Source organism: Macrobrachium nipponense, chromosome 25 (assembly GCF_015104395.2).
Source record: "Macrobrachium nipponense isolate FS-2020 chromosome 25, ASM1510439v2, whole genome shotgun sequence".
Lineage (NCBI taxonomy): Eukaryota > Metazoa > Arthropoda > Malacostraca > Decapoda > Palaemonidae > Macrobrachium > Macrobrachium nipponense.
Genome location: NC_087214.1, coordinates 69248408 through 69262637, shown reverse-complemented (window position 1 = coordinate 69262637; position 14230 = coordinate 69248408). Strand labels below are relative to the sequence as shown.

The 14230-nt window shown below is 33.1% G+C and overlaps 1 protein-coding gene across 4 annotated transcripts in view; it reads left to right on the top strand.

The window, feature by feature from the left end:
• Positions 1-14230, top strand: part of LOC135199217 (integumentary mucin C.1-like) — a 77336-nt gene that overhangs the window by 46011 nt on the left and 17095 nt on the right. For 3 of the 4 annotated variants that reach the window (XM_064227085.1, XM_064227084.1, XM_064227081.1), the window contains 4 exons: positions 6951-7016; positions 7498-7590; positions 8736-9362; positions 11026-11112. In XM_064227085.1, the coding sequence (XP_064083155.1) occupies positions 6971-7016; positions 7498-7590; positions 8736-9362; positions 11026-11112 (853 nt within the window). In that variant the 5' untranslated portion in view covers positions 6951-6970. The remainder of the gene's footprint in view (positions 1-6950; positions 7017-7497; positions 7591-8735; positions 9363-11025; positions 11113-14230) is intronic. The other variant, XM_064227082.1, reaches the window with a different exon arrangement.

The window sequence follows — 14230 nt, the reverse complement described above, 5'->3', positions numbered from 1 at the left end:
GTCGTAGTTTTTATTTTTTTTGAAATATTTGCATATAAATCACGATAAATAGAAAAAAATTGACATTCAGTCAAATTTGACTCGACAGAAATGGTCGAAAAACACAATTGCAAGCTAAAACTCTTACAGTCTAGTAATATTCAATTACTTACCTTCATTATGAAACAAATGGGAAGTCTCTAGCACGAAACATCGATTTATGGTGAATTTTTGAATAAAAACATTTTCCTTCCCTCTGCACGCGGTATCTCGGCGGCGAATGTGTGAAATGCTCGAGTCATATTTTCGTATTATTTGCACCGTTTTATTTAGCCGTTATATAAAGTTATATATAGGAAAATGTGCACAATTTCATGTAAAATACAACAAAAAATAACTCATGGTCGTAGCATTTATCATTTTTGAAATATTTGCTTATAAATCACGATAAATAGAAAAAATTGATATTTAGTCAACTTTGACTTGACTGAAATGGTCGAAAAACACAATTGTAAGCTAAAACTCTTACAGTCTAGTAATATTCAATTACTTACCTTCATTTTGAAATAAATTGGAAGTCTCTAGCCAGATATTTCGATTTATGGTGAATTTTTGAAAAAACCTTTTCCTTCCCCCTGCGCGCGGTATCTAGGCCATAAATCTCCGAAATGCTTGAGTCACATTGTCATAATATCTGCACCGTTTTATATTATGCCATTATATAGAGTTCTATACATGAAAATTTGTGCAATTTCATCTACAATACAACAAAAAATAACTCATGGTCGTAGTTTTTATCATTTTTGAAATATTTGCATATAAATCACAATAAATAGAAAATAATCGACATTCGGTCTACTTTGACTCGACCGAAATGGTCGAAAAACACAATTGTAAGCTAAAACTCTTACAGTCTCGTAATATTGAATTAATTACCTTCATTTTGAAAGAAACGGGAAGCCTCTAGCACAATATTTCGATTTATGGTGAATTTTTGAAAAAAACATTTTCCTTCCCACCGTACGCAGTATCTAGACCGGAAATCTGTGAAATGCTCAAGTCATATTTTCGTAATATTTGCACCATTTTATTTTAGCCATTACATAGAGTTCTATATAGGAAAATGTCCGCAATTTCATATAGAATACAGAAAAAAATAATTCATGGTCGTAGCTTTTATCACCTTTTAAATATTTGCATATAAATCACGATAAATAGAAAAAAAATTGACATTCAGTCATCTTTGACTCGACCTAAATGGTCGAAAAACGCAATTGTAATCTAAAACTCTTACAGTCTAATAATATTCAATCACTTACCTTAATTTTGAAACAAATTGGAAGTCTCTAGCACAATATTTTGATTTGCGGTGAATTTTTGAAAAAAAAAATTTTCCTTCCCTCCGCGCGCAGAATCTTGGCCGCAAATCTCCGAAATGCTTGAGTCACATTGTCGTAATATTTGCACCGTTTTATATTAGCCGTTATATAGAGTTCTATATATGAAAATGTGTGCAATTTCATTTACAATACAACAAAAAATAATTCATGGTCGTATCTTTCATCATTTTTGAAATATTTGCATATAAATCACGATAAATAGAAAAAAATCAACATTTGATCAACTTTGACTCGACTGAAATGGCCGAAAAACACAATTGTAAGCTAAAACTCTTACAGTCTAGTAATATTGAATCACCTACCTTTATTATGAAACAAATGGCAAGTCTCTAGCAAAATATTTCGATTTATGGTGAATATTTGAAAAAACTTTTTCCTTCCTTCTGCGTGCGAAATCTCTGCCGCAAATCTCCTAAATGCTTGAGTCACATTGTCGTAATATTTGCACCGTTTTACATTAGCTGTTATATAGTTCTATATATGAAAATGTGCGCAATTTCATGTAAAATACAAAAAAATACCTCATGGTTGTAGCATTTATCACTTTTGAAATATTTGCAGATAAATCATAATAAATAGAAAAAAAATCAACATTCTATAAAATTTGACTCGACCGAAATGGTCGAAAAACACAATTGTAAACTAAAATTCTTACAGTCTAGTAGCATTCAATTACCTACCTTCATTTTGAAACAAATTAGTCTCTAGCACAATATTTCGATTTATGGTTAACTTTAAAAAAAAACTTTTTCCCTCCCTCTCCGCGTGGTATGTTGGCCGCAAATCTCCGAAATGCTTGAGTCACATTGTCGTAATATTTGCACCGTTTTATATTATGCCATTATATAGAGTTCTATATATGAAAATATGCACAATTTCATTTAGAATACAACTAAAAATAACTCATGGTCGTAGCTTACATCATTTTTGAAATATTTGCATATAAATCACGATAAATAGAAAAAAATTGACATTCAGTCAACTTTGACTCGACCGAAATGGTCTAAAAACGCAATTGTAAGCTAAAAATCTTACAGTCTAGTAATATTCAATCACTTGTCTTTATTTTGAAACAAACAGGAAGTCTTTAGCACTATATTTAGATTTATGGTGAATTTTTTACAAATCTTTTTCCTTCCCTCCGAGTGCGGAATCTCGGCCACAAAGCTCCAAAATGCTTGAGTCACACTGTCGTAATATTTTCACCGTTTTATATTAGCCGTTATATAGAATTTTATATATGAAATTGTGCGCAATTTTATGTAAAATACAACAAAAAATAACTCATTGTCGTAGCTTAAATCATGTTTGAAATATTTGCATATAAATCACAATAAATGGAAAAAAATCAACATTGTCAGCTTTAACTCGACCGAAATGGTTAAAAAACACAGTTTTAAGCTAAAAATCTTACAGTCTAGTAATATTCAATTACTTACCTTCATTTTGAAACAAATTGGAAGTCTCTAGCACAATATTTTGATTTATGGTGAATTTTTCAAAAAAACTTTTTCTCTCCCTCCGCGTGGTATGTCGGCCGCAAATCTCCGAAATGCTCGAGTCACATTGTCGTAATATTTGCACCGTATTATATTATGCCATTGTATAGAGTTCTATACAATTTCATGTAAAATACAACAGAAAATAACTCATGGTCGTAGCCTTTATACTTTTTTAAATATATGGATATAAATCACGATAAATAGAAAATAATAGACATTCAGTCAACTTTGACACCACCAAAATGGTCGAAAAACGCAATTGTAAGCTAAAACTCTTACAGTCTAGTAATATTCAATCACTTTTCTTCATTTTGAAATAAACAGGAAGTGTCTAGCACAATATTTCGATTTATGGTGAATTTTTGAAAAAAAACATTTTCCTTCCCTCTGCGCGCGGAATCTTGGCCGCAAATCTCCGAAATGCTTGAGTCACATTCTCGTAATATTTGCACCTTTTTATATTAGTCGTTATATAGAGTTCTAAATATGAAAATGTGCGCAATTTCATGTAGAATACAACGAACCATAATTCATGGCCGTAGCATTCATCATAATTGAAATATTTGCATATAAATCACGATAAATAGAAAATAATCGACATTCGGTTAACTTTGACTCGAACGAAATGGTCGAAAAACACAATTGTAAGCTAAAAATCTTACAGTCTAGTAATATTCAATTACTTACCTTAATTCTGAAACAAATGGCAAGTCTCGAGCATAATATTTCAATTTATGGTGAATTTTTAAAAAAAAACTTTTTCCTTCCCTCAGGGCGTGGTATCTCGGCTGCAAATCTCCGAAATGCTTGAGTCACATTGTCGTAATATTTGCACCGTTTTATATTAGCCGTTATATAGAGTTCTATATATGAAAATGTGTGCAATTTCATGTAGAATACAACAAAAAAATAATCTATAGTCATAACGTTTATTGATTCTAAAATATTTGCATATAAATCACGATAAATAGAAAAAAATTGACATTTGGTCCACTCTGACTCGACCGAAATGGTAAAAAAACGCAATTGTAAGCTAAAACTTTTACAGTCTAGCAATCACTTTCCTTCATTTTGATACAAATTGGAAGTCTCTAACACAATAGTTCGATTTACTGAGAATTTAAAAAAAAAAAAACCCTTTTCCTTCCTTTCGCGCACGGAATCTCGGCCACAAATCTCCGAAATGCTTGAGTCACATTGTCGTAATATTTGCACCGTTTTATATTAGCCGTTACATAGAGTTTTATATATGAAAATGTGCGCAATGTCATGTAAAATACAACAAAAATAACTCATGGTCGTAGCATTTATCATTTTTCAAATATTTGCATATAAATCATGATAAATAAAAAATTCAACATTTGGTCAATTTTAACTCAACCGGAATAGTCGAAAAATGCAATTGTAGCTTAAACTCTTACAGGTTAGTAATATTTAATCAATTACCTTCATTTTGCAACAAACGGGATGTCTCTAGCACAATATTTCGATTTATGGTGAATATTTGAAAAAAAAAGCATTTATTACGCCTTGCATTACGAATTCGTGCATAATTTTGTGATAAAATTTTCTGTGTTGCTTTGATCGTTTTACAATTTGTTACATACCGGGATTTGTTTACAATTATATATGAAATTTGTTGTTCATGCTGTCATATATTCCAATATTTATATATGATATTTTTTTCATTTCTGATGGCTGCATACTAAACTTCAGGCAATGACAAAAAAGGAGCCAAAATGAACTCTTAATCTTGAAAACTAAGCGCGCTGTGATTTTTTGCAAAAAGACTTTTTTTCTGCTTTGGCCCTAACTCCCGAACCCCGCCAGCATACGGGAGACAATTTCAGAAATACCGCTTAGGCGTTTAAGGGTTAATTCATACTTAAATTTTGAGATAAATTTCGTGATATCACACTCTAGCAAACTAGATACTATAACTCGCAGTGTTCTAAAGAACACACAGTAGAACACCACAATTCATACACCCTTGCAAAGGAAAAATTTGCAAGAAGATAGAGCACATTATCATTCCTAATTTCCAAAGGGTTCGACAAGGTGACCAACACTCTCATAACGTACATGCTCCTGAAATAGAAATACCTACTCCGTATACCTAACATATCCATTAATATGGACAGTCTTCTGGTAATTATACCAAATAGCTTAGAGATCAGACAACTTGATATGTCATATTCCACAAGCACCTACCAGAATTTATTAAAATATGCGTAAACGACTGTAATTTGAATTCAGCGGGCTCTATGGATTTTTTCCAAAGTAAAATATCAAAATTATTCCAGGCATTGTAGTAAATATATATATAATATATATATTATATATATATATATATATATATATATAAAATATATATATATATATATATATAAGATATATATATATATATATATATATATATATATATATATATATATATATAGTTCAGGTATGTTGAAAACTGCTCGTATTTGGCAGGGAAATTTATTATATTTATATTATATTCTGGGATACTATTATATCGGCCATACATATATTATCTATATGTATATGCTAATATAGTATAGTATCTATATATATATTATATATTTATATTTATAATAGTATCTATATATCTAATACATATGGTTCCGGTGTATTGATACTGGCTATGTATTTGGGCAAGGAATTATAGGTATAATAATGGATATATATATATATTATTATATATATATATATATTACACATATACATATAGTTCAGGTATATTGACTACTGCTATGTATTTGGGCAAGGAATATATATATATATATATATATATATATATATATATATATATATATATACATATATCACATATACATATACATAACATACATAAATAAGTACCTTTGGTAAATTGAATAAGTACCGTCAATAAAATTCACCATAAAAATGGATAAATATAGTATCCCACCTTTAGCCTACCTTATTTGGATCACTGAACCGCAGTACTAGTAGTAATGGGATTTTAATGCAGTGTGTACAGAATACCTGCCAACATTTCTGCCTGCAATTTCATTTTGGTCAGAGCAATACAGCTAAGAAAAAATAAGTTTTCACGCCTGTTTTTGCAGAAGTATTAAGTGTATGTAGCCCTGAATTAATTGATGGCGAAATAGGTATAATTAGGATGCGGTCCTGAAATTGAAACATTGTGATTCTGTAGTAGCCAATGCAACAAAAGCAGCCGCAAAACAATTTTTTTTTTCTTACAGAGCAAACGCTTGTTCGTGCTACCATATCATGATAATTTCAGAGATATTCCCCATATTGCCCATCATCTTTAGAATTTTGGAGCTCGTGTATCCTTTCAGAACAACAAAATAATGAAACACGTATTTATAAATAAAGAATTGTCTAAACACTTCTATAGAGACCACTTCCATATTGGCAAAACTGGAAAGAAATCATTAGAGAAGAAAAAGCAACGGCATAAAGATGCACACTTGAACAATGAAATCTCTTCAGTGAAAATATCATAACAATCAGCTGTGACTGGGAAGCGGATGCGAAAAAAATCAAGGTAATTATAATAACGCACTGGAAAGAAACATCACTGAATTAAGGTTTACATGAAAAGAAAAATGTGTTTGCCAGGATATGAATACCTATCAGTCAAGGCATTATAAACTTAATCCATTTATTTCAAAACAAATAGGCAAAATGCGTAGTTTTCAAGGAGGGCAGTTTCCATTGAAGTGTAGTAGTATTTGACCTCAGACAAGCGGGAATATTTAGTTTCTAACGGGCTGTATATGTTCGTTTGTACTGACCTCTCTAGAATATAGTATATTGTAAGCTTTACTCTATTTGTTAGTCATCTAATATATGGCTCAGCTATAATTTGGAAGCCACTCATGATCGATGCACATATATATTATATATATGTGTGTGTGATCTATACAAAATTATAATTTACCTAAAGATAAAAAATTTGAACCTGGCTCTTGAGTAAGGTCAAATCGACAAGACTAATGACTGCATTGTGCACAAGACTCTTAATGCCCATTTTTTTTAAATGTTATCAACATACTCGCCTTCTGGATTTCAGGTCACTGTCGAATTAAGTGCATGATAAACATGTCGTGTACGGCTCTCAGCATTCTGGTTAACAAAGGTAAATGTTTTCTGTTTACTATATGAATCCTCTTTGTGTGTGTGTGTGTGTGTGTGTGTGTGTGTGTGTGTGTGTGTGTGTGTGTGTGTGTTGGGCACCCGTGCGTTTCTTGTGCTCCTTCAAGAGTGTAATATATAGTAGAGGTTTCCTGCAAAAGAAACGATTGAGTTAAACGAAAATGTGAGAGCTTAGATATCTCAGTGATCTTGTTAGTATGACAATTGAGTTATAAAGAAATTCAAAGATCCAGAAGTCGTCAATTTATATATTTATTGACATTAAACTATATTATTAACTATTACCTTTCATGTTGAAATAGAACAAAACAAAACCGAAAAGGTGTCGTGTATCGCTCATACTAAAAGGTCAACTCATTCAAATGGTATTAAGAAACTCCTCTTCACTGAAGAGACTAGTTAGTTAAGTCAACAGCAATAACAGCAAGACCCTTATCAACGATTGGGCCATATTTGCTTGACAGAAACTGGAGTTGCCAACTGCCTCTTCAGTAATGAGATTATTCCTCTGGATGCACTCTCAAAGGACGACTCCACATACACTTGGGTTCACAATGGTGAGTAGATTGTTATATGTTCATATTAAATTAATTATCCGACCATTTGTGTGAATGTGCGTTCAATATATCAGTTAGCTTATTCATGAAATCTGGTGTGTCCATATATATATATGTGTGTGTGTGTGTACATTTCACCCTGAAAAGATGGAGCTAAATACCACGCTATGATAGTCGAGATAGGTTTATTCCTGCTCAAGCAACCTACGTACTATATCTTAATTCATCAGATACTATATGTAAGTTACGGAGGGAACGAATTTTTGTCTCTCTTCGCGACTGAATGCTTTGCTTTGGTACACTCTTACCCAGGCGAAATTTGTGCGAGTTTGATTCTCTGCACAAATTTGAGGTTTCATTCGTCATTCCTGATTCAAGGCTTTGTGGTGACCATCATATCCTGAAATTGTGAAGGCATTGGGAAGTTAAGAGGGCATCGGGACTATTCAATACAAACATATATATATATGCACACAAATATATATAATACATATATATATATATATATTATAAATTATATCTATATATATATATATTTTAATTTTTATAATATATATTATGTATATATATATAAATTTATATATATATATAATTAATATTAATTATATATTATTATATATATTATATGGTATATATATAATATTATATAAATTATAATAATAATATAAATATATAATATATATATAAATATTTAATATATTATATATATTTATATATATATATATATAATATATATATATAATTATATATTATTATATAATAATATTTATATAATAATAGTATTTATATATTATATTAATATATATATATATATTATATTATCTATATATATAATATAATATATATTTAATATTTATTATTATTATATATTATATATATATAAATAGTATAATAATATAATATATATAATATATATTATACTTTATATAGCACTTATTTATAATAATGATAATTTTGATAATAAAATCTTCGATGAAGGCTGGTGTAAGTTTTATTTTATTTGACAAGTATTAATCCACGCATTATCTTCTTCATTTTTCCAATGCTTCCAGATTTTGCACAGCGTCTCAGAACGTAAATTTTCTAAACGCAACTTCTTTGTATTCATAATAATCTCATTCCTTCAATATCTTCAAACCAAATAGCCACAGTTACCACTGACAATGAGGCAACGAGTTCCAACGCAAGCGAGACAACAACCATCACAGCTGCACCTGGGTCAACTTCAACCAGTATCTCTGCGGGCACTACCACCCCTGCAACAACCACACAAACAGCTACAAGTACCCCTGCAACAACCACACAAACAGCTACAAATACCCCTGCAACAACCACACAGCCATCTACAACTACCCCTGCAACAACCACACTGACAGCTACAACTACCCCTGCAACATCTACAACTACCCCTGCAACAACCACACAGACAGCTACAACTACCCCTGCAACAACCACACAAACAGCTACAACTACCCCTGCAACAACCACACTGACAGCTACAACTACCCCTGTAACATCTACAACTACCCCTGCAACAACCACACAGACAGCTACAACTACCCCTGTAACAACCACACAAACAGCTACAACTACCTCTGCAACAACCACACAAACAGCTACAACTACCTCTGCAACAACCACACAAACAGCTACAACTACCCCTGCAACAACCACACAAACAGCTACAACTACCCCTGCAACAACCACACAAACAGCTACAACTACCCCTGCAACAACCACACCAACAACCACAACCACTCCTTCAACAACTGGTGAGTTTTGTCAAGACTACTTCGCCACTTCGGCAGCCATTTGCTTATCAACACTGACGTGTCGCAAGAAAATTATGGTTTCTCTGAAGAGTCAACTAAGACATTTTATGTTTTTGGCCTTGAGCAAAATATAGTCTTAATCCCATTCAAAGTGAATCCAATGAAAGTATGTAGACATTGGTATGACCGTACTGGCATTTTTGAAATTGAAGACTAATCAGTAATTTCATACATACATATTTTCTTTCTTCTGTTATTAAGTTTTGTTTGGTAGCTGCACTGAATCAAGTTATCTTGGCATTAAATCTAGAGAGTTGGGACTTAAAATAAATTTATGTAAACCAGAAGTCAACAACATTCTTACACGAAATATACAGCAAGTAAATATGACTGCATTTCCTGTACACAAAGAGGCATAAATTTGTTGTGATACCTCAGTATAATCCTTATGTCTTTTTTTCATGGGCAAATGTAAGGATTATCTGCACTTTCCAACACTGGAGGCAACAATGTGCTATTGTTCACATTGAAATCAGAAGTAGCAACTCTCTCTGTTTGATACTGCAACTTGTTTATTGACTAGGGATCTGATAGATTTTCGCTGCTACATCTTCTTCTGGTCCCTGCGAGCTTAGAAGGGATATGCATGGGCCTACCTGCTTAGCTAGATCATCTATAATCATTGGCTTACTGCTCAAGTCTCACGTTGCTGGAGAGAGGCCTTGGTCATTGAGCATATCTATGGTGTCTGTTGTCTCTAAGGCACTGAGGCTACCAGTAACCTCAATACAGTAGAAAGAGAAGCATGTCAGATAGGGAGAATTGTACTTTTGGGCATTTCCTGGATACCAATGGAATCCCATCTTGGAGCTGTGTGTGTGTTTCATGCTTTTTAAAAGAATAATTGGGTCTCCTTTTTGATCATTTTGAGGTAGTAATGGGATCAGGTGACCTAAAATAGTTAGTAGCCCATTGGGAAACCAGGCTATCTCAATTTTTGCGACAATAGACCCCTGGCTTGTGGAAGCAGACATCAGGTAATTGAAAAAATATTTGTGAATTTTTGTGGTAAAAATGGCATTCTTATTGCCAGTCAAGTTAAAAGAGTCACCTAGTAAACTTATGTATACCGACGTTTTACCTTAGGAATGTTCTTTTCTAATAGCAAAATATTTAGGCCTTTTCATATCATCTTAGGAGTCCAGTGGCTTTAGACAGGCTATGAGCAAATCAATACTTTTCCTTACCAGAATAGCAGGTATTATTTTAATGAAGATAACAATCAATATTTCTGCGACTATGTGAGGTTTCAAAATTAAATTTGCCCTCCAAGAAGACAAGAAGAAATATACTGCTTTAGGTAAACTACATCCAAAATAATTATCTACTCTTATGCCCTTTAACGGCAAGATATAGGCTCATTTCCAGATTTGAAGGGTCAGAATAATTCCTATTTGTGAATACATTGGGAAAATAAACAAAAGGTCAAGATGTTTCCTGTAAGTAGGTTCCTATACACAACTGTGAATTTTCTTTAAATATTTGATAAGTAGCAATCCACGAATGGTCTTCATTTTTTGAAGTCGTCCATTTAGTTCTCAGAATGATTTGTTAACTAAACGAAACTTTATAGTATTCTCTGAAATAGTCATACTTACTGCAGACTCAGAGGCAACTTCAACCACTACTTCTCTGGGAACGACCACTTCTGTAACGACCACACAAACTACAACAACTGACACAACAACTGGTGAGTTTTAAAAAGAGTTTACTGTTGTTTTCCTATCAAACTGACCTACTTCAGGTAAATAATAATTTTTGCTTAATGAGTCTTAGAAGACGCTTCAGTGACTGGCAGGAAAATTTCCCCCTTTTTTTTTTCTCCTAAGCTAAATCTTGACCATGATATTCTCTTAATCACAAACAAACAAAGACAACTAAATTTATGTATACATTTGTAATAACCACACTGGTGTTTTTGAAATATAAAATCACTCAACATTTTCATACATGCACAATTTATTTGCCTTTATAATTAGGTTTTTCTTGGTGACTATGCTAAATAAAGTTACTCTTGTCGCTAAATGTAGACAATCGGTACATGGAATAAATTCATGTCAAACAAAGAAGCGTACACTTACACTTTGAAAATCTATACAACAAGTAAATAGGCTTAAATTTCATGTTAACCAAAGAGGCATGGAATTCTTTCTTGAAACTTTGGGACAATTCATATCGAAGGTCTTTTCTCCTTAGCCAAATACAAGGATTGTGTGCACTTCTTATGCTCAGGCAGAAATGTGCAGTTGTTCATACGAAAACCAGAATATTTGTTTATACATTTTAATCACCCAACTATCGTTCCAGTCCCTTGGCATTTCCTTTACATCCCAAATCTTTTCCAATGGTGTGCACACCTACTCTGCCTAGATTTCCCACTGCTTTAATCATCTCTATTCTTACCACTGACTTTCCTGCAGTTTCATTCACTTTTTCTTTCTTAATAGCATTCTTGAAGTCCCTCTTTCTGGTGTCTGATATTGGTCTTTCTACTGGAGGAACATCTTCCAGTTCTCCACACTCATTCTCAGTGTTTAAAAGCTGTGAAAATTAGTCTTTCCATCTTCTCTTTACTTCCTCTTCTTCAATTTATATGTTTCCATTTTCATCTTTAATCATTTCTACCTCTCCTACATCTTGCCTGTCTTTTGTTCTTGCTTCTGCAGTTCTGTATTTTGTTTTTTCAGTCCGGTGTTCCCATCGCCTTATACCGCTCCCTCCTGGCTCCCCCTTTGCAGTCACTACCACTCTCTTTGTTTCCTTTTTTGTCCGTCTGTGTTCCTCTCTTGTTTGGTAGTTGTTGTCTTCTTCCCGCCCTCTTCTGTCTATACTCTTTTTCTTCACAGAAGTTTGAACCTCTTGATTCCAGCGCCAAGTTTCTTTTTCATGTTGCTGCTTACCACTTGTCCTCCCACACACCTCTGCTGCTGCTGGTTCTCCTTCTATCTTGCCCTGGATGGTCAACTTGATATCCTTCTCCAAGCTTCCTCACTTATATATATATATATATATATATATATATATATATATATATATATATATATATATATATATATATATATCGCCAGCAATCTCAGAGGTATAATGACGTAACTTATGACGTCATGAACTTGCCTCCTTCTCGATGGATAATTGTCTATTCGTGAAAAAGTCTCAACCTCTAGGTCTCTGGCAACAATGAAATACAACCAATAATCCTTGTTTACACTCTGTAGTAGTGGTGGTAATAGCAGTAGTAGCCTTGGATATCCGAGTGTACTCCTTGCCCCAAAAAGGACCCTATTATTCATTTACCTGTTCAAGTTTACGTACGTAGGGTATGCCACGGGCCTCCTCACTTCTAAACAATTGTGCAAGTTGAAACACAAATCTGTCCTGCAACCACGGGGACAGTGACTTATCATAGCCGCCATTCTTGAAGCCTTGACAAGGTACGAATATTCATTCCGAATTTTAGAGAAAGCTGCTTGTCGGCATCACCTTGTGGGAGGAGTCGGTAATACATCATATGTTTACGTCACGTATATCTTTGAACTTATACATTAGTGTTCTGCCACTGGCTTCGGCTGTTTTGCTTTACTCTTATGAATATACTTTTTTTCTAATATAAGTAATAAAGAATGCTGCCGAAAATTAAGTAGGGAAGTAAAGTATACTTTGGCTAAGTAATATCTTCGTCAAATGCACAGAAAAAAGTTATTCCGGAAAAACACCGGGACAAAGGCTCTGAATCTCATAGTACATACATACTATTATGGACTTCCTTTTTTCCATTTTAGATCACGAGAAAGTGATATCAAATAAAATATATCCCGATTTTGCTAACAAGAATCGACTGATTTGTGAAGGTTACGTGATGAATAAAAGCAAAGAGAATCATTTGCCTTGTTCAGAAAGACTTCTTGTACAATATTTTCTTCTTTTATTTTTTTAAGCCCATGTAAGCCTTACTTTTGGAATTTCAGGCTCACATATACACAGTGCATTGATTGATTGATTATGAAATTTAGGTCCTGACAAGCAAACACCGGAACCCATTAGGATTATTCAGCCACCTAATGAAAATGGAATATATAAATTATTATGATTGTGAATGACAACAGTGTTCAAATATGAACGTAAAACATGAAAAATAATAAAACCAATGAACAAATAATATTATCGAAACCTTGTATTTGAAAACATATACTTTATAAAATGAAAATTACTAAAATTTGTACTAAAAACACTGAAATTGTATCTCATTATAATAACCAGATTCTTTCAGACAACCCATAAGGTTATCTACCTCAACACAATCATTTAGAATTTATAAAATAGTCTTCCCAGTTATTAAGTACTTTACCCTAGGGCGATTAAAGTAGGGCAGTGCACCAGCATGTGCTCGACGGATAGCTGACCATCACAGTGAGCACAATCTAGGTGAAGCTGGTATGGCCAATCCTAAACCGTGTTTGGATGATCTCAAACCTTCTGATGTGATTAAAACCCAACTCCAAAACACAATACTTTTTCTAATATTTGTGTACTTCCTATTTGGGGATAAAGTAGGGGAAGTCCATCTCTGCTGCCATTTCTTATGGATGTATCTTTTAATAAATGGATGCATATCGAAATGTGGCACCTTAATGGTTCAGTATCAATTTGCTTCACCATCAACCAGTTTGTTCCCTTCTATACCAGTGTACCCAGAAACCCAACAAAACTTAACTGATTTGTGGCGAACAGAAAGATAAAAAAGCCATTCCTGGGCCTTTTGAATGAAGGGATGGGTAGGCTTAAACTTCTTCAGGGCTTCTAAAACATTC